This window comes from Sycon ciliatum, chromosome 1 (assembly GCF_964019385.1).
Source record: "Sycon ciliatum chromosome 1, ocSycCili1.1, whole genome shotgun sequence".
NCBI lineage: Eukaryota > Metazoa > Porifera > Calcarea > Leucosolenida > Sycettidae > Sycon > Sycon ciliatum.
This window is the reverse complement of record NC_088643.1, coordinates 60,226,122-60,246,923: the sequence shown is the minus strand read 5'-3', so window position 1 is coordinate 60,246,923 and position 20,802 is coordinate 60,226,122. Positions and strand designations below refer to the sequence as shown.

General features: G+C 49.2%; 1 protein-coding gene across 2 annotated transcripts; it reads left to right on the top strand.

The window, feature by feature from the left end:
- The first annotated feature begins 1,489 nt into the window (after positions 1 to 1,489).
- LOC135804681 (bifunctional heparan sulfate N-deacetylase/N-sulfotransferase 3-like) lies at positions 1,490 to 19,870 on the top strand. Of its 2 annotated transcripts, XM_065318603.1 has the most exons (12): positions 1,503 to 3,198; positions 3,654 to 3,790; positions 7,109 to 7,211; positions 7,464 to 7,559; positions 7,975 to 8,064; positions 8,609 to 8,737; positions 14,184 to 14,366; positions 14,775 to 15,094; positions 15,546 to 15,732; positions 16,356 to 16,493; positions 17,995 to 18,113; positions 18,432 to 19,870. In XM_065318603.1, exons 1-12 carry the CDS (start codon positions 1,918 to 1,920, stop codon positions 18,745 to 18,747), a joined length of 3,099 nt encoding a protein of 1,032 aa, XP_065174675.1. In that variant the 5' UTR covers positions 1,503 to 1,917; the 3' UTR covers positions 18,748 to 19,870. The 2 variants fall into 2 exon arrangements, with proteins under 2 accessions (XP_065174676.1, XP_065174675.1); XM_065318604.1 differs by lacking the exons at positions 17,995 to 18,113; positions 18,432 to 19,870 and adding an exon at positions 17,249 to 17,788 and having other exon boundaries at positions 1,490 to 3,198.
- The last annotated feature ends 932 nt before the right edge of the window (positions 19,871 to 20,802 follow it).

Here is a 20,802-nt window from a genome sequence, read left to right as displayed (position 1 = left end):
AATCAAAGAAAAAAGACGAAAAAAGGCTCTGACTCTGTTCCCTCCTCCATTCACTTCGTTGACTCTCTGATAACTTTTTATTGTGCATACTTTTCCCCGTAATCCCCAGTTATCTATCCCCCCCCCCCCCCCCTGCGTATTTTCTTTAATCTTTTGGTTTTGTGGAGCGCTTGGGTTGCAATGAAGCCGAGACCCTATGGTCGGTCAATCTGCCCCTGCCTCTCCCCCACTCCTGCCATTCCGGCCATATGTCTCATTGCTGCCTTGCTGCTTTGTGCCGTCAAATGGTGTGTGGTTTTTGTAAAAAATAAAAAATAGCACCATGTAGATCAACCAGCAACTCGGGATAATCGAAACGTCCAACAGAACGCGTAGCGGTGGCCTCACGATTTGTTGTTGTTGTTGTTGTTTTTGTTGTTGTTGTCGTAGTCGTCGTCGTCGTCGCCGCCGCCGCCGCCGCCGTCGCCGTCGTCGTCGTCGTCGTCGTCGTCGTCGTCGTTGTTGATTGTTGAATTCTTTATTCTCACGATGGCACCGTCGCCAATAAGAGCTGTTGTTGTTGTTGTTGTTGTTGTTGTTGTTGTTGTTGTTGTTGTTGTTGTTGTTGTTGTTGTTGTTGTTGTTGTTGTTGTTGTTGTTGTTGTTGTTGTTGTTGTTGTTGTTGTTGTTGTTGTTGTTGTTGTTGTTGTTGTTGTTGTTGTTGTTGTTGTTGTTGTTGTTGTTGTTGTTGTTGTTGTTGTTGTTGTCGTTGTCGTCGTTGTCGTTATCATACAATGTAATTATTATTATCGTCGTCGTCGTTGTTGTTGTCGAGGGAGGAAGGAACAAGACAAGAACAAACCTACATTGTACATGGTAGGCCATTGCAGAAATTGCAACACACAAATGAATGCAATAATAAAAAGAAGAAGGACACACTTCCGGCAGGCTATTGAACATCTTTGAAAGTTTTCATCAGTATGCATACTTGTACTTTCAAGCCTTCTCTATTGTCGGGACATACAGTCATGTATCTAACAAGTTGTTGACGAATGTTTTGGAAGCTGTATAATTATCACACAAAGAAACCTAACCTAGTAAGCTAACAGAAGCAGATTCACACTTATAGACTAGAGTATAATTATTATAATTTATATTAAAAGTAGGAATTATAAGCCCCTGTTGTTACATACATGTATGTAGACATGTAGTTAGTCAGACTCATAGTCATAGTAATACTCTTGCCTTGGGCTTGGTGATAACCATGATAACAATGATGTATTGATGAGGTAGGTCATGCATGTACATGTAGATCTACATGCATGTAGTGTGTAGATCTAAATAATAATAATTCGCGGGATTCGCGTTGGCATCGCTTGAATGTTCAGAAACACACAAACTAGATCTACCCAGTCTAAAATGTTTGAAAAAGTCAAAACATGAAAGATAAGAAACATGCACGGACCGTCGACCACATGTGCCATTCAGTGTCATTGATGTGTATACAATCATGACTGTACAGTACTGGCAAGTAACGTTTAGTTTGTCTGGGCGATCGTGACATTTTCTGTTCGGCGTAAATATTTTAATTGTGACATGTGCTGTAGTTCCGTTTCGAATTAGCAATCGCGTCTCGTTCTTTGGACTTCATTTCACTGAAGACTCTATCTAGATGGTGTTGGTGAACTTCAATGCCAATGGACACTACCTTGAGTTGAGAGTTTGGTCAGAACTAGTACAACTACAGGATATACCCGTATATAGGAGCAGCGTGTGTCCAGAAAGTGGAAAGGAGATAATATATTATTATGTTTCATTGTGAACTAAAACGATGTCAACTGGGTAGTTAGCGGCTGCTGCTCCTAAACAGGTGAAGTAAAGTAAACCCAGGAGTCAGGACAGGCCTGTGAGTGAGACAGCCGTGTTCTCGATTCAGGCATGGACGCACATGGCGCGCACGCCAGCGGTCGCGGCCGACTTCTGCCCTCCGTTCATTCCCTTTACCGTCCGCGTCCTGCGCTACTAGCGAAAATACTGGTGGCAAGCGTGGTGTCGACGCTGTGCCTGGTGGCCATCTTCCACTCCGGCACGCCGACATATCGCGATGCTTACACTGTCAACTTACAGAACATGCAAATTGCCTACTCAGCTGCACGAGCTACAGTTTCACCAAGCATCAATGATGGCATTGACAGCGTGAAGCATGGAGACGAGGATGCCAATACGGAAAATCATTTGTTTGTGGACCAGCACGACCGTTCTATCAAGCAGGCAAAGTCCGATGATCAACGCCAACAGCACGAAGCAGTACAGGAAAACAGGAAGATGGTCATGCCACATGCTCTACTCATTAGCTCCGCAGAACGTTCGGTGACGTCGTACAACGTGCGCATATGGCTACAGAGCTTTCGCATTGTGGTCGTGGAGAAAGTCGTTGGCCGTCACAACCATCTAGATCTCGGGCCCTTAGTCAGGCAGCAGCATGTGCTACGCACTGGCGCTGTAGTCAATGCAGGTGAGTATGCACTGGTGATCATTGACGATATCTCTCTGTATACTGTCCTGGGACATCAACCACGCTCTCAGAAAGGCAAAGTACCGTGGCAGAAGGAGCTCGATAGCTATTGCCTCGAGTATGGCGTGGGGCAAATCCTGTTCCCGGGCCAGCTGACCGCGGGAACAAAGATCCTGCAGAACATCGGCTGGTCGTTTGCCGCCCGCCCCGTGGCGGGGCTGACGCATGCCACTATTCCACCAGTCGCCGGCACGGCTGCTGATGGCAGCGATGGCAGTGAATTCCTGTACGTCGCCAAGTCGGGCAGGGTCCTTCGCCTGCCGGATCATAACACCCTGACCCTGGTCTTCACGCCATTCCACGAAACGTTTCGCACCGGCGTGGTGATGTGGCGGGACGAGCAGGAGCAGGTGTCCCTGCCGGACGGCGCTCCGACTGCATCGCTCGGACGTAACTACACAACGCTGCTAGTCGACCGGGGTCTGCAGGACGGTGTGAAGCGTATATTCTTCGGCCGAGGGCTCTTCTTCTGGATGCACAAGATCCTGTTTCTGGACGCAGTGCGCTATCTCTCGGCAACAAACTGGGTAGAAAGTCAGCCGAGAGGATTTGGAGACTTCGGCTTGAAGCGGTTCATCACGATTGACGTTGATGATGTATTCAGTAGTCCAGAAGTGCATCGCATGACGGCAAGCGATGTTGATGTAAGCCAGTTTAGCGTTGAGCATGGCAGACTGCTGACATGCCCCATGTATGATGGACGGGGTTCCCAGAGCTTCTAAAGTGTTTTAAAGATCATGCAACATGATGCAGCTACATGGAGCTGGGTATTATCTCAGATGTATGATGTCAAAGTGGTGCTCAACATACACAGAGTCTCCGTGCCCCCCACCCTTGAATCCCCTTCCCTCGCTACACAAACACACACAGCTGTGTACGTCTGCTCTGACCTGAATTGCTTCCAGCCTTTTTCAAACGCCGTGTTGGCAAACTGTGGCAAACCAGTTTGTGTGGTGTGAAATGTCACTGGATTCCATGAGGATCAATGAGTGCTGACAGTCAGTACAGTAACACGTAACCATTACATGTAGTCAACGCTGGCGGCGTCAAGTTGAGTTTTTTAGGTCATCGTATTGTATTTTTGTTCTTTACCTGTCAGGCATTGGTGGCGTTGCAGGGCAAACTGGCCAAGCACATTCTCAACTTCCAGTTTCAGCTTGGCTTCGTTGGTGGCGTGTTCGAATTGCCACAGGAGAATTCCGAAGGCGATACCCGTCTCATCGCTGCAGCCAAGCAGTAAGTCAGCCATGCTGGGTCAACTGGTTGGTGTTGGGGAGGGGTGCATCAGGGGCATAGCTGGTCCTCCTTTCAGGGGGGGGGGGGGGGGGGGGTGCACAGCCTCATATGTGTAGGATGGCTGGTGCTCACGGTGACTTCATGTGCACCAACTAACGACATGGCGTCCTTTCATGCGGTTTACCGCACGGATTTATGAAGTCGGACATATTCCGATTTATTTGCATCAATCGCACAAAATTAGGTACATTTCTCTTGTAAACCCTGTCAGTTTGAGAATTTAGACAAACACCGAACAAATTTTAGCCGCGACGAGGATCGGGAGAAATCCATCATAATTATTTTACATAGCTACTACCATCACGTCGACCGAGTGAAGATCGAAATGATAATGGAGTGGAGAGAAGAAGACCTGAACTAGAGTGCTTGAGAGACTATGTAGTGTCACATGAGAATTGCTTCGTTAGGAAGGCTCTCCTTTTGAATGGAGAAGCCCAACGTCGCTGATCTGCATCGCCGTTTTCAAGCGCTGATCTGCAGTAGGAATGTTTTTGTAAATTATTCGTAGTTGTGGACGTGGATGGATTCAGCGCTCTGTTCTCTCAGCAAGCCTACTCAGTCCAACACGAAGGACTTCCATGAGCGAAACAACGTGCTCCTCGAGCAAGTGCAGCTCGGGGTAATATGGCCAATGCCACGGGAGACCACCTCGTGCCTGCATAAGGCCAAGAATTGATGGCAAGAAATCTTTGATGAGCGCCTTCGACTTCAAGGACGCAATATTATATCTCCTCAGCAGTAACTGCAGCGCTCTTGCTGAAAATATCACTGCCAGCAGGCACTAGGCATGATTTAGCGAAGAGCTACTTGTACTAGCGATTGGAGATTTGGTGTTGGCATATCTGCTCCATCCTGGTAACTGGTGCGTTTGTCAAGGCAGTGCAGTTTCTGCTGCTGTTTCACAAGCCATATGCGCATATGCGCAGTGAGTAGGAATTTGTTGTATGATAGCTGAGGATCACCAGCCTTCATGGACAAACCTATGTTGGGACTGGTTGCTGAACAGTGCACACCTAAATCTCTCAGCAAGCTCTCTTGCTCAGCTGGTGACGAACACTATATACCCGCTGCTTTGGGCTTGCAGCCCCGTCTCCCGACCGTAGACCGATCGAAAGGCTGTCACGGTCCTGTGACCATCGGCGTACAGTTGACACTGATGGGGCATCGGATAAAGTGCTGGCGTCAGTAATTCTCTTGTATACCTGGAATCTACATCTACAGCTGGTTTCGACTTCCAGCCATCCTCCGTTAGTTATGCTTGTGACTATCATGCCAGCAAGTCGATCAGCAGCATCACCTCGCATCTTTGATGGTGAGGCCTGCAAAACGTCACCGACCAGTGACGATGCTCAAATAGGGCACCCTACCAGAGCTGGCGCAGTGTATGGTGCAGTCTTTCATGAATCCATAAACTATGCTGTGCGGCTGCTGTAGCTCTGACGCTTGCGTGTGTGCCTTACATTAAGGGCAGCGGGCCGTCTGCTCTAGCCATTTGCCAATGCATGCACGGCTGAACGTCTACCAGCAAGCTGCAAACACTTCTCTCTCTACCTGTGACATAGTGGACATTGTGCGTGTGTTATTGCATTCCTATATGAACTGTCCTGGATGCAGAGATTTACCCACTAAGCCCTAGAGAAATATGAATAAATACTATACTACTATTACTAAACTTGGTATGCGGGTGTGACGTGCTGCTGCTCATCAGATTCGGTCCATGCGACGCTCGTGTTTTTAGTTTTGTTATTTTGTCTTCCTTTTTTGAATTCGTAAACCAAACAGACTAAACTATCCAGTGATCAGGTACTGGTGTGGTGGGGCAAGGTTTTGTTGGTGATGCTGCTGTCAGTGGTGGCGGCGTGCATGTGCTCGTGCTTGCGGGCGATGGCCCGCGTTTTCTCCCATGCCGCAAGTTTGTCTTGCGTTTGTGTTTTGCATTTGGACTTCCTGCCAGGCTTGGAAGACTTGCATTTCAAACAGTTTGTCCCACTGTGTGGCTCCCAGTCTTTGAACGGTGTACATCCACCTCTGGAGCTCCAGAGAATGTTGGGCCCCTGGCAGTAGCAGTGCATTCTATGGCCAATTTGCAAGTGTGGCAAAAAAGTTCAGGGTGTATTTGGTTTCATCCACATCAAGCTGAGATGAAACACTGCCAAAATGGATTGAGTATGATCTGCCACACGATACTTCGTCCGTCCACTCCTTGACGCGAATTTCTCCCCTCCAATACGACAACACGACGACAGGAAGCTAACATGAGCCTCCATTTCTGAACAAAATAACGTCTCTAACATGGCCACGAAAAGCTACAGTTATGCACGTCAAGCTTAGGAATACACGAAATCGAAAGGCTAGGACATCGAGGTATACTAGAAAATTGTCTGCGAGGCGGAGAAAATTCGCTGACGAGGTTGGTGAGCCCTTGAAATCGAGCGACGATCCAAAAATAATTGCACCCACGTCGAGAAAGAAACCATGCGTAGCGCGTGGGTAACCCAAAAAGATCGCTCGAGCGGCGGCACATGTGCAGTCGAAGGCAAGGCTAGGCCAGTCCAAGCTCTAAACTCTATCGAATGACCTGGCAAACACCCGTGGTTTCGGTTGACCTTGCCCGTTTGAGATGGAAGTCGAGCGAAATTGCAAACATACAACTAGGCCAGGTCGCGTAAAAAATGAAAAATATTAAAATTTGGCCGCCATATTTAATGAACGCCCGTCGCATGCATGGGACAGCCGTGTGCTTGCCATGCATGGTCATTATCACGGTGCATGCTGAACCTAGGTCGATATTTTTAGGGGGTGCACCCCCCCCCCCCCCCTCCATGCCCCATGTGGGCTATGCGCCTGGATGCTGTAGTGATGACTGATAGCATGGTCTGCTGCTGTGCTGCTAACACGATGCCTCGCATTTCTTTCCCATTCTTATTGATAGCTCATTGCCGTGCGTGTGTGTTATTGCATCCTACAAGGTTGGTTGGGCCATGGGTGCTACCCGCATATTTTTGGCAACACTGACCAAGGTGCTTAGTAGTTTGTGAGCCCTAACATTCGTCCAAATTGAAAAAAACATTCACCCGAAAGCCCTGAACTGATGTGGCACTATTCATTTTAGACAGGCGGTAATAAAAGACCGGCCTCCATTCCAGAAAAAAAGCGGAACGTTCTGTTGTCCCCTGGTGCGCAAAGTTCTCCTTGGATGATGATATTATCGCCTCTCCTCGTGTGTTTCTTCTTCTTCTTCTTCTCTTTTGTGTTTAGTTTCTTATGGTTTGACCACACGTACCGCCACGATGAGTCCAGATGGTTCAAGACGGACGCAGAACTCGAACAGGAGATGCAGAAAGCCAAAGCATTTGCACAGGTGAGCTGGGTGAGGGACTTGAGGAGGAGGCGGGGGTCCATGAATTTGTACTAGCCTATTGCTACCGATGGGTTTCATCCTCCCTCGTTCATCATTCATTATGTACTGTATTACAAGCATCAGAAGTCAGAACCCATAGTTTGAGTATAAATGAGACCCGAACACTGGAAAAATATTGTTTAACAATAGTGTCATTACATTGTACATGTATCTCTTTTCCTTTCTCCTTGGCCCCCGGAAACGACTGTCTAGGATCGCAATCTGAATATCGTGGATGGATATGCAGTGTCGCCGCGCCACTCTGGAGTGTACCCAGTAGACCCTAGGCTGTTCCGTGTGTGGCGCAAGGTAAGTCGTTCCCACTCTATAGAGGGGCTGTACACAAGCAAGGATTGAGTCTCTCTTTCCGAGGCTGGCATTACTGTAGCCTCACCGGAATGTATGCAGTGGACCAGAGTATCATAATTGAAGTGCTAGTGATAATACGTATAGCTACAAGAAAACACGATAAATAGCTCGCTTCACTCCATACTAGGGAGATCTTGTGTGGTAGCAGCTTATCGGCTGAAAAGCGCATGGAGGTGAGGAGCATAGGAGCAACGTATAGTATTGAGAACACATGCATGGTATCTCACCAGCATACCTCCAGTTGCAGTATATGTACAACAATAATGTGTTCACGGTCTGATGCTGTTGTTTGTCTTGAAGAATGGCGGGCATGGCAGACAAAGTGTGTGCCCCTGTCTTGATATTCCTCGTATAGACGTGGAACATAGGTGTCACCGTGACAGAGGAGTACCCTCATCTCAAGCCAGCGAGCAAGCGTCGTGGCTTCATATACCAGGGGACCAAGGTAAATACACATGTCACTTGTTGTGTGTTTCTGTCATTTCATTGTATCGTATTACTCTTCAGACATCAATCCTGAATGGCATAAGCGAAAGTGGCACTCCCGCCACCTACGCGGACATGCTTTTAATAATAATAATAATAATACTTGTATGTGTGTGTGTGCATGTGACATACTTGTGCTCGCCAGTTTGCCATGGCTAAAGATTCTAACCCTTTTGCAAAACAGGATCTACTGTGCAGTGTTAGGTGTGAATGTGTCCTGATATGGTCACAGGCGACTATGTGATGTCGCTCACAGGGGTGCACACAGTCAATTTCATTCTGGAATCCGCTCAGCCCGCTGAAATTGAACCGGCATATCTGAGCATTGCCAGTTGTGTGACGTTTATCAGTGTAAGCAAGAATACACGTACCGGCACACTGTGCAATGATTACGGTATGGCCGGAATGTGGAGTGTCAGGTTCAGGGCGCGGGCATGTCCCGGTCTGCATCATCCACTCTTCAAAATTTCCTTTCTGTGTGTTTCTGTGCCATAACCGGTTAGGTGCTGCCAAGGCAGACGTGTGGGCTGTTCACGACGACCAACTACATGAGCGGCTTTCCAGGTGGTGAGAAGAGGCTGACAACGTTTGTTGAAGGCGGCGAGTTGTTCTTGACCGTCCTACGCAATCCAGTAAGTGACTTTACGAGGACTAAACCAGTGATCCAGGGCTCTAACTGGTGGAATGTCACCACGTACTAAGTAGTGACCAACACAGAATGGAAAGAGTAGTAGCGACACCAAGGAGCATGGTAGGGAGGTATGTGGATAGACTGGTGGCAGCCGGGTAACCATTCACGACAGTCCACCACACTGTACCATACCTCCTGCTTTATAATCATAGTAAAGTGAGGTTGGCATCACTGAGTGTCCCCTGATGGGGATGGCACAAGCAGAGGCGTAGCAGCCAGTCCGGCTGATCCGGCTTTGGTCGGACCACTTTTTTTAACACAATCATCGGCCAAAAGTGCCCAGAATGCAGGACTTTGCACCCTAATTTCAAAAATTTCCCGCGGGATACCCCCGGATCCCCTCCAGCCGGACCACCTCCAACGGCGGTGCTACGCGCCTGACAAGACGATACAGCACAGCTCAATAGTTACCAAAACAGATTTTAACCCGCAGTACATGTAATCCTGGCCTATCCGATGAGAGCAGTCCGGCAAAGGAGTACTGTGACTGCAGCATGTCAGACTTGTTTTGTCTGCACCAAGGATGTATGCTCTAAGGACAGGCTTACTTTTACTCGAGTTTACCGCTGTGCAGAAGTTGGACTATCACATTACTTTGTGCAATGTCACGACGTTGACATGATGTTCAACGTCATGAGATTATTTGCAGTACACGTCATAGTTTGTGTTCTCTACCCCGGTTTGTTTCCGCGTTCCCACACCGAAGCGGGGCCGCGTGTTTATTATTTCTACTGACTCACTCGCCTCTTGGCGACTTCCTCCATGTTTTTTCCTCCTTTTTTGCTCTGCGCAAGCGCCTTGCGTTTTAGTCGTCGTCTTCTTTCAGTTCACAGCAAGAACAATAATTTTACCTCTTGTGCAGTGTCAGTCAAATTCAGTCAAATCAAGCTCTCCCGATCCCAAGAAACTGTCTGGCGTGTGCACAAAGTGGTGCCGAAACCCGGGACATGAACCGCACCGGAGCTCGAAACGAGCCGTGCGTACCATTCCAATCTTGAGAAAGATAGACTCGACTCAAATAATTTGTAAGCAGCTTGCCCGATTTGGGTCGTCGAGCTAACATGCCGAAGAGAGCAGTGACGACCGGCACGCAGATCATGCGCCGGGCCAAGATCGCGCAGCTGCAAGGATCCATCGACGAACTCGTCAAAGAGGCCGAACTCCTTTTATCGAAGGAAGGAGGTCAAAGGGCCGACGAGTTGTCGCCAGAACACGTGGACTCGGATCCAAAAAAGCTAAGTACACTTGTGGATTGTATTGTTGAAGAATTGTACGCATATGATGAGGCGTGTGATGCATTGGCCAGTGTTTTGGACTCGGAGACTCTGGAGGGTTCAGATGAGGCTCTGCAAACGGAGATCTGCGATGTGGTTGCGTATTCGGTACGCATCAGAGGGTCAATTGTTGAATGCAAGCGATCTCCGCAGTACAGAGCCCAGACGAACCGTCCAGAAGCTGCTACTACTAGTACTAGCTCACCAAGTAGCACCAAGAGTACGGGCAGTGCGGGTATCAAACAAGAAACTAGTATGGTTGATTTGTCCAGCATCCAACAGTCAATAGGAGATCTTGTTCGTACGCAGTCTATTACACATAGTCAACACCAGCAAGTATTACAGTCGCAAGAGGATCTAATCAAACAACACCAACTAGTCGTACAACACATGCAAGCATCATCACCTCAACCACAACCAGCTCCCACAAGTTCAGTCAATTTGCCCAAATTTGAAATACCAACATTTTCTGGTGATTTCCTGAAATGGGCTGAGTTTCACGATATGTTTGTTGCGTCTATTGATGCGAATCAAGGGTTGTCGGGTGTCCAGAAACTGTCGTACCTAAGAGATCACGTAACGGGTTTGGCTCGGGATGCCATAGCTGGCTTGCCCATATCAGATACCAACTACACAACCGCGCTTGACATTCTCCGCAAACGTTTCGGGAATGATCAGCTTCGCGTCAATGCACACTACACGGCAATCATGGACTTACCGCCTGCGTCCAACGCTACTCCATCTTTGCGTAGGTTGCACGATGCGTTGGAGGTGCACTTGCGAAGCCTCACAGCGCTTGGTGAGAATGTTAATCAGGCGGTGTTTGTGTCAATGATTACGAACAAATTGCCACGCACCACGCTAGCGGCTTTGGAATTAAAAAAGGGGCCACAATCCTGGACCGTTTCGGACTTGCGCGCTGCAGTAGCCAACTTCATAATAGCGAATGAAGCAGCAGATCGCCTCAGCCAGCCACCGAAAAAATCGCACGAATCACCATCTGCCAGTGCGTCCGGTCAATCTCTTGTTGCCTCAGCTTCAGCTACTTCAAAAGCGAAGCCCAAGAGAGTGTGTGTTTTTTGCAGTTCGGAGGCACATTTCTCTGACGAATGCAATAAGTACACTACAGTAGAAGCGAGGAAGAGCGTAGCTAAACAAAGGTGTTTCAAGTGTTTGCGATCAGGCCACTCCGTGCACGATTGCTCTAGCAAACGGCGGTGTTTCTATTGCCACAATCCTGCACACCACAGCAGCTTGTGTCCAGATAAATTCACTGCCGCATCCACTCAGAGGCAAGCTTCCACTATGAGCCCGAATGCTCAGTCCTTCAAACCCAAGCCTGCCACGAGCACGGTCGCAAACGCCGATCACCAGATCATGATGCAAACTGCTGTGGCACCGTTTCTCTCCTCCAAGCTGAAGCCGATCAATGGCCGTATTCTCTTTGATACCGGCTCCACCAAGACATACATCACGCAAGCTTATCGAGATCAGCTCGATTTGCCCACAATCGGAAATGAAACACTCTCCTTGGCTACATTTGGGAACAACAAAAGAAAAAGTACCGTGTACGCCAAGGTGAGTTTGACCATGCAGTGTAAGGATGGGTCCACTCGTGCGATTCAGGCCAGTGTACTTCCGAACATAACCGCTCCAATTGCGCGATGTCCACTTGCTTCTTCTTTTCCTCTTCTACAGTCTCTGCCACTTGCAGAACCGCTCTCCAGCAGCGCAGAGCCCATGGTCGTAGACGTCTTGATTGGTCTCGATCACTATTATGATATTATCGGCAAGGACCGCACCGAACTAAGCGGTGGTCTGGTCTTGCTCGACTCCGTTCTTGGTTTTATCTGTACCGGCAGTCTGCCTGTGCCTGCCACCACAGAGGCGCAGTCATGTCTTGCTCATCAAACAGACACGGACCCTGAATTCGACCTCCGTAAGTTCTGGTCGACAGAGAGCTTGGGTACTTTTGACGATACCATTCGTGCGGTTCCCGATGTTGCCTATCGCTATGTCCGCTCTGCCGACAATCCCGCCGACTTGCCTTCACGCGGTGTCTCTGTTCCTTCCCTTCAAGCCAGCTCGCTATGGTGGCACGGTCCACACTTCCTTGCCACTGCTGACCATCACGCCGAGCCAGCACTTGATCACCATGTCAACGTTGCCGCTGGGGAGGGTCCTTCAAGCACTTCGGAGATACCTGCACCTGTATCACACCCAACAGAGTCCACCGGTCCAGACACTGAGCTTGCACACGAAATGAAAAAAAAGCCTGATGCGCATCACGAACAAAAAAAAACATGTGATGAACCACCATTTGGTATTGATTGTGCCAGGTTTTCGTCTTTCAGTGCCTTAGTGCGTGTTTCTGCTCTGTGTTTGCGGTTTCTCTCCAGGTTGAGACCACAAGGCGGCAAGTCCTTCGGGGTGGATTCTAGTTGTAACTCAGAGGTCAAGGTAGCCAAAATCATGTGGCTACACCATGCACAACAGAATCTGTCAGACGTCAGTGCTGTCGAAAATTGTAAGAAGCACAGCCCGTTGGACAAGCTGCGGCTCTTCCTCGATGAGAACCGCCTCATCAGATGCAGAGGACGCTTGGAGAACGCCGAACTTTGCTATCAAGCAAAGTATCCAGTACTGATTCCCCAAACGCATCCCATCACCCAGCTCATCATCAACGATTGTCACCTGATGACGATGCATGGCGGCGTTGCACACACGCTATCAAGACTGCGTTACGAGTACTGGTTACCACGAGGGCGTGCAACAGTGAAGTCATTCATCACTAAGTGCCTGACTTGCCGGAAGCACCACGGTGGTCCATACCGCACCCCAGATATGGCCCCGCTTCCATCTGCCCGCGCAACAAGATCTATCCCGTTCACCCATGTGGGACTAGATTACTTCGGTCCTCTGCTCGTCAAGCACCAGCCAAGTACCAAGAAGGTATGGGTCCTCCTAGTGACATGTATGGCAACTAGAGCTGTCCATCTAGAACTGGTGGCAGACATGACCACAGAGGAATTCCTGCTAGCGTTCCGCAGGTTCGTGTCGTTGCGTGGTTGCCCTGAAGAGGTAGTGTCTGACAACGCGCCACAATTCATCCTAGCTAAGTCTGTTCTGGATGTGGCCTTTGAAGAATTGGCAACGAGTGATGATGTCCTGTCGTACATGTCGAGGACTGGTGTGAAGTGGCACTATAACCCACCGATCTCACCTTGGATGGGTGGTTTCTACGAGCGTCTCGTTGGAACAGTCAAACGAAGCCTGAAGAAGGTCGTTGGCCGCGCGCTCCTCACTGTGTCGCAACTGACTACCATTCTCATGGAAGTGTCAGCAGTCGTCAACTCGCGTCCACTGGTGTACGTGGACAACTTGTTTAGTTGAATCAGCTAGACAGTTGGTAGTTCACATCTGAACTCTCTCTCTCTCTCTCTCTCTCTCTCTCTCTCTCTCTCTCTCTCTCTGTGTGACGGTCTACTCTCTTTCACCCTTGCGTATGTTATATGCACTTATTGTGTTTTGTTTCCACGTTACTTTGTTACGAATTATCTCCTTTTCTCTGCATCTCTTACGGGGGAGTGTCACGACGTTGACATGATGTTCAACGTCATGAGATTATTTGCAGTACACGTCATAGTTTGTGTTCTCTACCCCGGTTTGTTTCCGCGTTCCCACACCGAAGCGGGGCCGCGTGTTTATTATTTCTACTGACTCACTCGCCTCTTGGCGACTTCCTCCATGTTTTTTCCTCCTTTTTTGCTCTGCGCAAGCGCCTTGCGTTTTAGTCGTCGTCTTCTTTCAGTTCACAGCAAGAACAATAATTTTACCTCTTGTGCAGTGTCAGTCAAATTCAGTCAAATCAAGCTCTCCCGATCCCAAGAAACTGTCTGGCGTGTGCACATGCAATGCATTTCGAGAATGTGTTTCGTGAGGGCTCCAAATCGATTACTGTGCCTAGGCTGGGTCAGTAAATCGCTTGTTTATTGTCATGACCCAGTACAAGCTAACCGATGAACAAAGTATATGTAATCACTTAGACTTAGAGAGTTTCAGTGCTACCGTACACACGGCAACCCATGGTGTGCCATGTATTCCACACTTCAGGTCTCCCTGTTCATGACTCACGCCAACAACTACGCTAACGATCGTCTGGCGCACACGGTCTTCACTCGCCTGGTGAACTTCATCAGCAGCTGGACAAACCTGCAGCTGCATTGGGAACCGCCGCTTCACCTGGCGAACAGATACTTCTCCTTGTTCCCAGAGGATGCAGGGCCAGTATGGGAGGTAGGCAAAAAGCCCCTGATTACATTTGCCCCAATGCTCTCTAATACATTCTATAGTAGGGGGTGCATACACACTAAAGCTGCCAAGGCGATCGTGACTTTAATAAGGCGACCACCTGTCCTAGAGGACCACTGCAGCTAGGACCAAGCCGGGATGTTATTTCCAGTCCAATGGCCCTGGATGCAGAGACCCGGCACCTGTACATAGCAACCACATTTGAAGGTCCCCTGAGTGCCGGGTTGGTTTAGACAGATTTCACTGTATACATGTGTGTTACATAGTGCGGTAAATATCAACTCTCCAAGCGGGTAGCTTTGCTCACACTGTGTTCTTTTGCACCTGCACTTTTGCCTTTGTTCGTAATGAAAACTGAGGCCTTCGTATCCGTGGTTCTTTCCGATCATGCAGAATCCCTGCTCTGATGTTCGACATCTGTTTACCTGGAATCACAAGCCGGCTACCTGCAGGGAGTTCCCCTCAGCTCTATTGATTGGGCCGAGCAGTTCTGCTCTGGCCATGGACTCGCTGGTATTGATGTTGCAATCTACTGGAGCTGGTCTCAAACAACAGCCGGCACAGATTATTTTCCACGGCTGTAGGCCAGGGTCATCAGAACCTGGGGCCGCTTCTCATGTCGTCGGCACACCCGGGATGGCACGGTGTCACAGGAAGATGTGGGACTCTTCGTTCTTCTCTTCAAACGAATCCTACGGCGAGTCACTAGACCGGTGAGTGCTGGTAGAGTATCGGCGGTGGCGGCGGTCTGATCTGTGGGACATGGTGTTAGCAGTACTAGTGGTTGAAAGTTGAAACCTGCCATGCCGCTCGGGCCTGTGCATTCAGCCACCACCGCGGGAGACTGCTAAGGTGTTGAGTAGCTGGAATCAGCCACTGTGCCGGAGCAAAGTTCCATCCGGGCCTGCCGTATGGAGTGTGTGCTCAGTTACTGGTCTGGAGGGTGAATGGGAGATGGGATCGTGAAATCCTCACTTCAATATTCTAGTGCACACCAAATTGTATTGGCAGCAGGGATCAAATGTGTACTCGGAAAGACACGATCTAGTGCTGCAGAGGAAAGAATGGGTCTGAATGTGGATAAAGTTAAGAAAACTAGTAATTGTGACATTATCTGTGTTTGATGATGATCTCTCCATACACATTTTGTTGACTTTCACACAGGTATCTTGGCAGACTCCAGGCTAACGGCCTGAACACGTCCGTTGCAGTCAACGCGACCGTCGCAGATGCCAGCACGCGCTACTTCCAGTCGGCAATGGCACCTCAGAGAGCGCATGCACTGCTCCCTGCTGCGCATGTCGTGATTGTTCTCATGCCACTGATCGATGAGGTGCTTCACTGTTATCTGGTCAGTGCCCATACTCTACTCCACTACTTAGCAGATAGCCTGGGTTAGAAGTAGTTATATTAGTACTCCCCCCCCCCCCCCATACCTCTGCACTCGGAATTGTAATTATTTACTATAGCTTTACAAGTATGAGAGGCAGTTTGATCGGTCAGGTGAAGTGCTACTGTTGGGATCCACTTGCCGCTACTAGGTCTGTGTGACACCAAAAGCGGCATTTTGTACTGTATTTTGAACTCTATCCCGTAAGGGTCCAGTACAGTACAATCAGACCTCTCATAACCGCAAACCTCCGTTTTCCAGAAAAAATCCGAATAGGCGAGGGAACCGGATAATCGAACACACATACTGTGTGTGTGTGTGCATGGCATATGCTGTAAATCGGTAACGAACGATTTTCTTCCGGATGGCAAGGGATCCGGATAAACGAGGACCAGGTAAGCGAGGTCTGACTGTAGAAGACATTTTAAATTCTGAAGCTAAACAACCCATGCCTTAGTGCATTCTCTGACCACCACAATGATAATGAACTGCAGAGATTAGACATCAGTGTTTGACCATTGATGAGGATCGGCCGAAATTCGACCAGGCGCCGGTTCTTCCCCTCTTTCTCACTCTCGCTGCAGCACCGAACAAGATATTGGCCGGGGATGGAGGCTGTTGAAGATGACAGAGCCGAACGCAGGCACCTGGACCGCTGCTTGGCACAGAGTGACTACGCTACACACTTGCGTCGCTGGTTACAACACTACTCGGAGGAAATGGTGAGTTGTGCAAGGCCTGTGTAACTATTGTGTGTACACTGGTGGAAAGTGAAACCCCGAACACGTGAACATACCCGCTTTGGGGGACCGCACAGCCCTAGCACCACGATTCCCGTGTTGCACCTCTGGTTTATTTCACGAGCCAGCCGGATTTCACTTGCCAACACTGCACTGTGACATCTTTAGCTTATTCTCTGAAATTCTTCTCCCCGGCAACTAGTTGCCATGGAAACCTACCCGTGCTTTGACCATGCTACATACAAGTATCAGTGTGTCGCCTGGCGCACGGCACTGCTCTGCAGTCTGCACTGCAGTCTGCACTGCAGTCTGCACTGCAGTCTGCACTGCATCCCTGGTGCTATGGCCACCAGTCCCAGAAGTTCCAGGACTGAAACGGTGGTGGCTGGTGGAGGAACACTTCAAGTAAAAGAACGCAACTTGCTTTAATTAAAAATAACACGATGTCATGTGTGTGTGTGTGTGTGTGTGTATGTGTATGTGTGTGTGTGTGTGTGTGTGTGTGTGTATATGTATATGTGTGTGTGTGTGTGTATGTGTATGCGTGTGTGTGTGTGTGTATGTGTGTGTATGTGTGTGTGTGTATGTGTGTGTATGTGTGTGTGTGTATGTGTGTGTGTATGTGTGTGTGTGTGTGTGTGTGTGTGTGTGTGTGTGTGTGTGTGTGTGTGTGTGTATGTGTGTGTGTATGTGTGCCACACACACACACGCACATACACCTTTGGACCTTTGGAAAGCCCATCGCCGAAGGCGATGATAGCTATTAGGCGAGGCAGTAGTTCTTGTGTCAGGATAAATCATTCGGACGGCGAAAGTCGCGGCCGCAGACACAGACGAACTTTCTTGGTTGGGGCTGGCTTGGTGGCTTCCGACGGCTACGTTCGCGCCAGTCCCTCCGTTCCTGAGCAAGGTGGTACCATTGCGCCTCCGGGATACCGGTCGCACGCAGGTCTGAAGCTGCCACATCTCTCCAACGACGCTTGGGTCCATGGCGGGGCCGCGTGTTAGTGCCCTCCGCAAACAGGATCTGCTTTGGCAACCTGGTGTCGTCCATCCTTGCGAGGTGACCAAGCCATCGCAGGCGATTCGCACAAATGGCCTCCTCCAGCGAGGCTGGCATGCCGCTGCGCTTCGCCAAGTCTTCACTTGACAGGTGTTCCTGCCACACACATACACACACACACACATACGGTATGTGTGTGTGTGTGTGTGTGTGTATGTTGTATGTGTGTGTGTGTGTGTATGTGTATGTGTGTGTATGTATGTGTGTGTGTGTGTGTCCAGAAAAAGTCACTTCAAATAGCTGTGTGGTGGATACCAGGCTAAAAATAGTGGCGGTCAATTCATCAGCCTTGCAAGCTGTTGAATGGTGTAATCCCAGGACAAGTTGCTATGTCTAACATAGCTGTTCGCTATCATCGCTTCCGCGATGGGCATGTCTGAGGTGTGTGTGTGTATGTGTGTGTGTTGCTCTGCTGTGCAGGTAGTGCTTGTTGATGGAGACTATGTAGTATCAAACCCCCATCGGTCCATGAGCAGCGTGCGTATGGCAGTGCTCAACTCTACGCGTGTGCCAGCGTCACCGTCATCCAGCCATACCTGGTATGCACAGACAGTACTACAGTGCTTTGATCTACTCGTGCATGCACAGACAGTACAGTGCTTTGATCTACGCGTGCATGCACTTCAGTGTAATGCTACTCACTCAGTAGATCAGCTATTTCCTAGGCAAACGTTCTGTGCGTCCCTGAACACAGGTTTGGTTTTGGGCATGCGGATACATAATGATTGTATGTTCCTTGTGGCTCCTGGTCGCTGCGGGTATGTTGTTGATATGTTCGTATTAAACCATATAGCTCTGATTCTAGACAATGCCACTGCATGTGTATGGGGTGTGCTGTTTGTTGTTTCGCCCTGCAGGACACTGTCCAAGTCCATGACACAGCTGTGCCTGAAGTCGACGGAATTGCGGTCACTGAAACACGAGACTTTGGCGTCAGCACCGTGCTACAGCATGCAACCTGACTTCATGCAGTCCGCAGGCAATCTAAGGTCTACAACGCCGGTTGACGTGAGTCCGGATCCTGTGCGCCCGCTGTCAGCGGCTGTACTTCGCCAAGCCAAGCAGGAGCTGGAGCAGGACGTGGCGTTCCTTCAAATCATGAGATCGCTGAAACAGCTGTATGAGGGGCTGGTGCGGGTGCGTAAGGTTGGCCGATTTGAGTGGCTCCATTGACACATGAGGATGAGAGCGTAGTGACCTTATCAGTGAGGGGTGCATAGTTATGGCGCTTCGTGCTAGATTGGTGGAGAAACAGCTCTAAAACACCGGCTGTCTCCGGACAAATATAATATCGTCGTTGGATTCTGGACATTTGAGAAGCTGCACCCATGCCTGGGGTGCTTCACACAATTGTCTAGACTTACATCGCGGTGTTGTCCAACTGTCAGCAGCACGGTTATCTCCAGGGTACTTGCAGGATGATGACTGGCAGTGTCTCATCCTGGAGCACGGTTATCTCCAGGGTACTTGCAGGATGATGGCTGGTATTGTCTCATCCTGGAGCACGGTTGGCCACCAGATTCCGACTGCCAGCTGAATGCACTAGCTATCCTGCAGGTTGGTCAATTCTAGCACCTCTTCAGCACGTAAGTACCGTGACCTGCTGATGCCAGGGTGGATTGTATCCCGGCCGACTGACTGCGATGAACACACTCGGTAGCATCACCGACTAGATGTCAAGCACAGCAGCGATGGCCAATGTTGTAATTGTACCGATGTACACGCCTCTACAACTATTTTGGTGATGTGGTGCTTGTGCACGCTGACTTCAATCGGGTCGGCACCAAAGTGACCAGTGGCCGCTGTTGGCCGCAAGTGCGACTTGATTCGTGTGCTGGCCACCGAGTCTGAAACATACAAACTTGTCACTGCTTAAAAAAAAATAGCACTGGTGTGCTAGTGTCCAAGGTAGTACCAGTTGATCAGTTGATTGCAAATGGAGCAGCAGAATTGGTGCGTTGCCACCCCTGATCAGGCTTGATCCTACAGACACGTTCATATTCATATTCGTATTCATTCATGCCATTCATATTCTTGTAAAATTATGTTCTATGTTGAAAACTACCGAAGTGAGCTTGAAGTTTTATCTGGCAGATTTTATGCTATGCGGGATGATAATATTTCGTTCCGGAAATCCTTTTTACCACTGGATACGAATATCCTCTACCTCTATCAATACCTCTATCATATCACCTTTATCTATGAAGCCGTCAGTGCCGCGGGCGGTTGTGCCAATGTCTATGATTCGTCAGTATATTCATTGTATTGGTCAGACTGACACTCTCTGTCTTGTTAATACTCAGTACCCACTGTTTGCTCACTGTGACGACGATGGCGCTCAGTGGTGCTGACCGTGATGCGGACCGTATTGGCCATGGTTCCCTGTGTTTAAAAAGGGGGGGGGGGGGAACTAAGGCAAATAATTTAATATTATTAAGGTTAAACTTGAAATAAATTAATAAAATAACACTAGGTGGAAGAGCCACGGTGAAGCCGGGAGAGAAAAACAGTGGATGCTGCTGATCGGCTCAACAAAGTCACTGAGTGCTTCGACGCTACGGCTGCAGAGAGGCAGATTGCCACAAGACCATCAGCAAACTTACACAACTTACACAGGAGAGCCCCTCGATAGGCCTGAACAGTTCAACTGGAGAAGCAAAGGGAAGAAAGAAGAGAAGAGACAACTGCAGACCATGACTGTATTCGTGACAAGTACCACAAGCTTGGAGGGGAGGGGGTTATCTGAATCTCAATCTCATCCTGTCCAGATCCTTTCACTTTAGCTCATACGTGTACATGTACATCCTTCAAAGCGGTGAACCCCTTGATAGGCGACAAGCCTCTGGGTCATCCTAATAAAGATATTATAAACTCTGAACCAAGCTGCACCTGCAAGCAAGACTCGAGTCAAGAGTCAAGATCAGTTTGCGCACGTGCCACGTGCACGCCTAGCGCCTGCACGGTCACGCGTATATCACCAGTATCATCAAGAGTAGATAAACAAGAGTGTGCAACTCCGGATCTCTCCTGCACAATCTGCAGATATCCCCGCCCACGGCGGAATTTTTTGTTGACGTCACCTTTTTTCAGAGAAACGCGGACTTTGCCGCAGAGCAGTGTGAGAGCACGTGCTGGGCACAGACCTTGTAGTGTAAAGCCTGGCCAAGTGCACGAGGGAAACCTCTCCAAAAGGCTCGCAGCGCGTGCGTCGTCGAAAAGATTACGTCA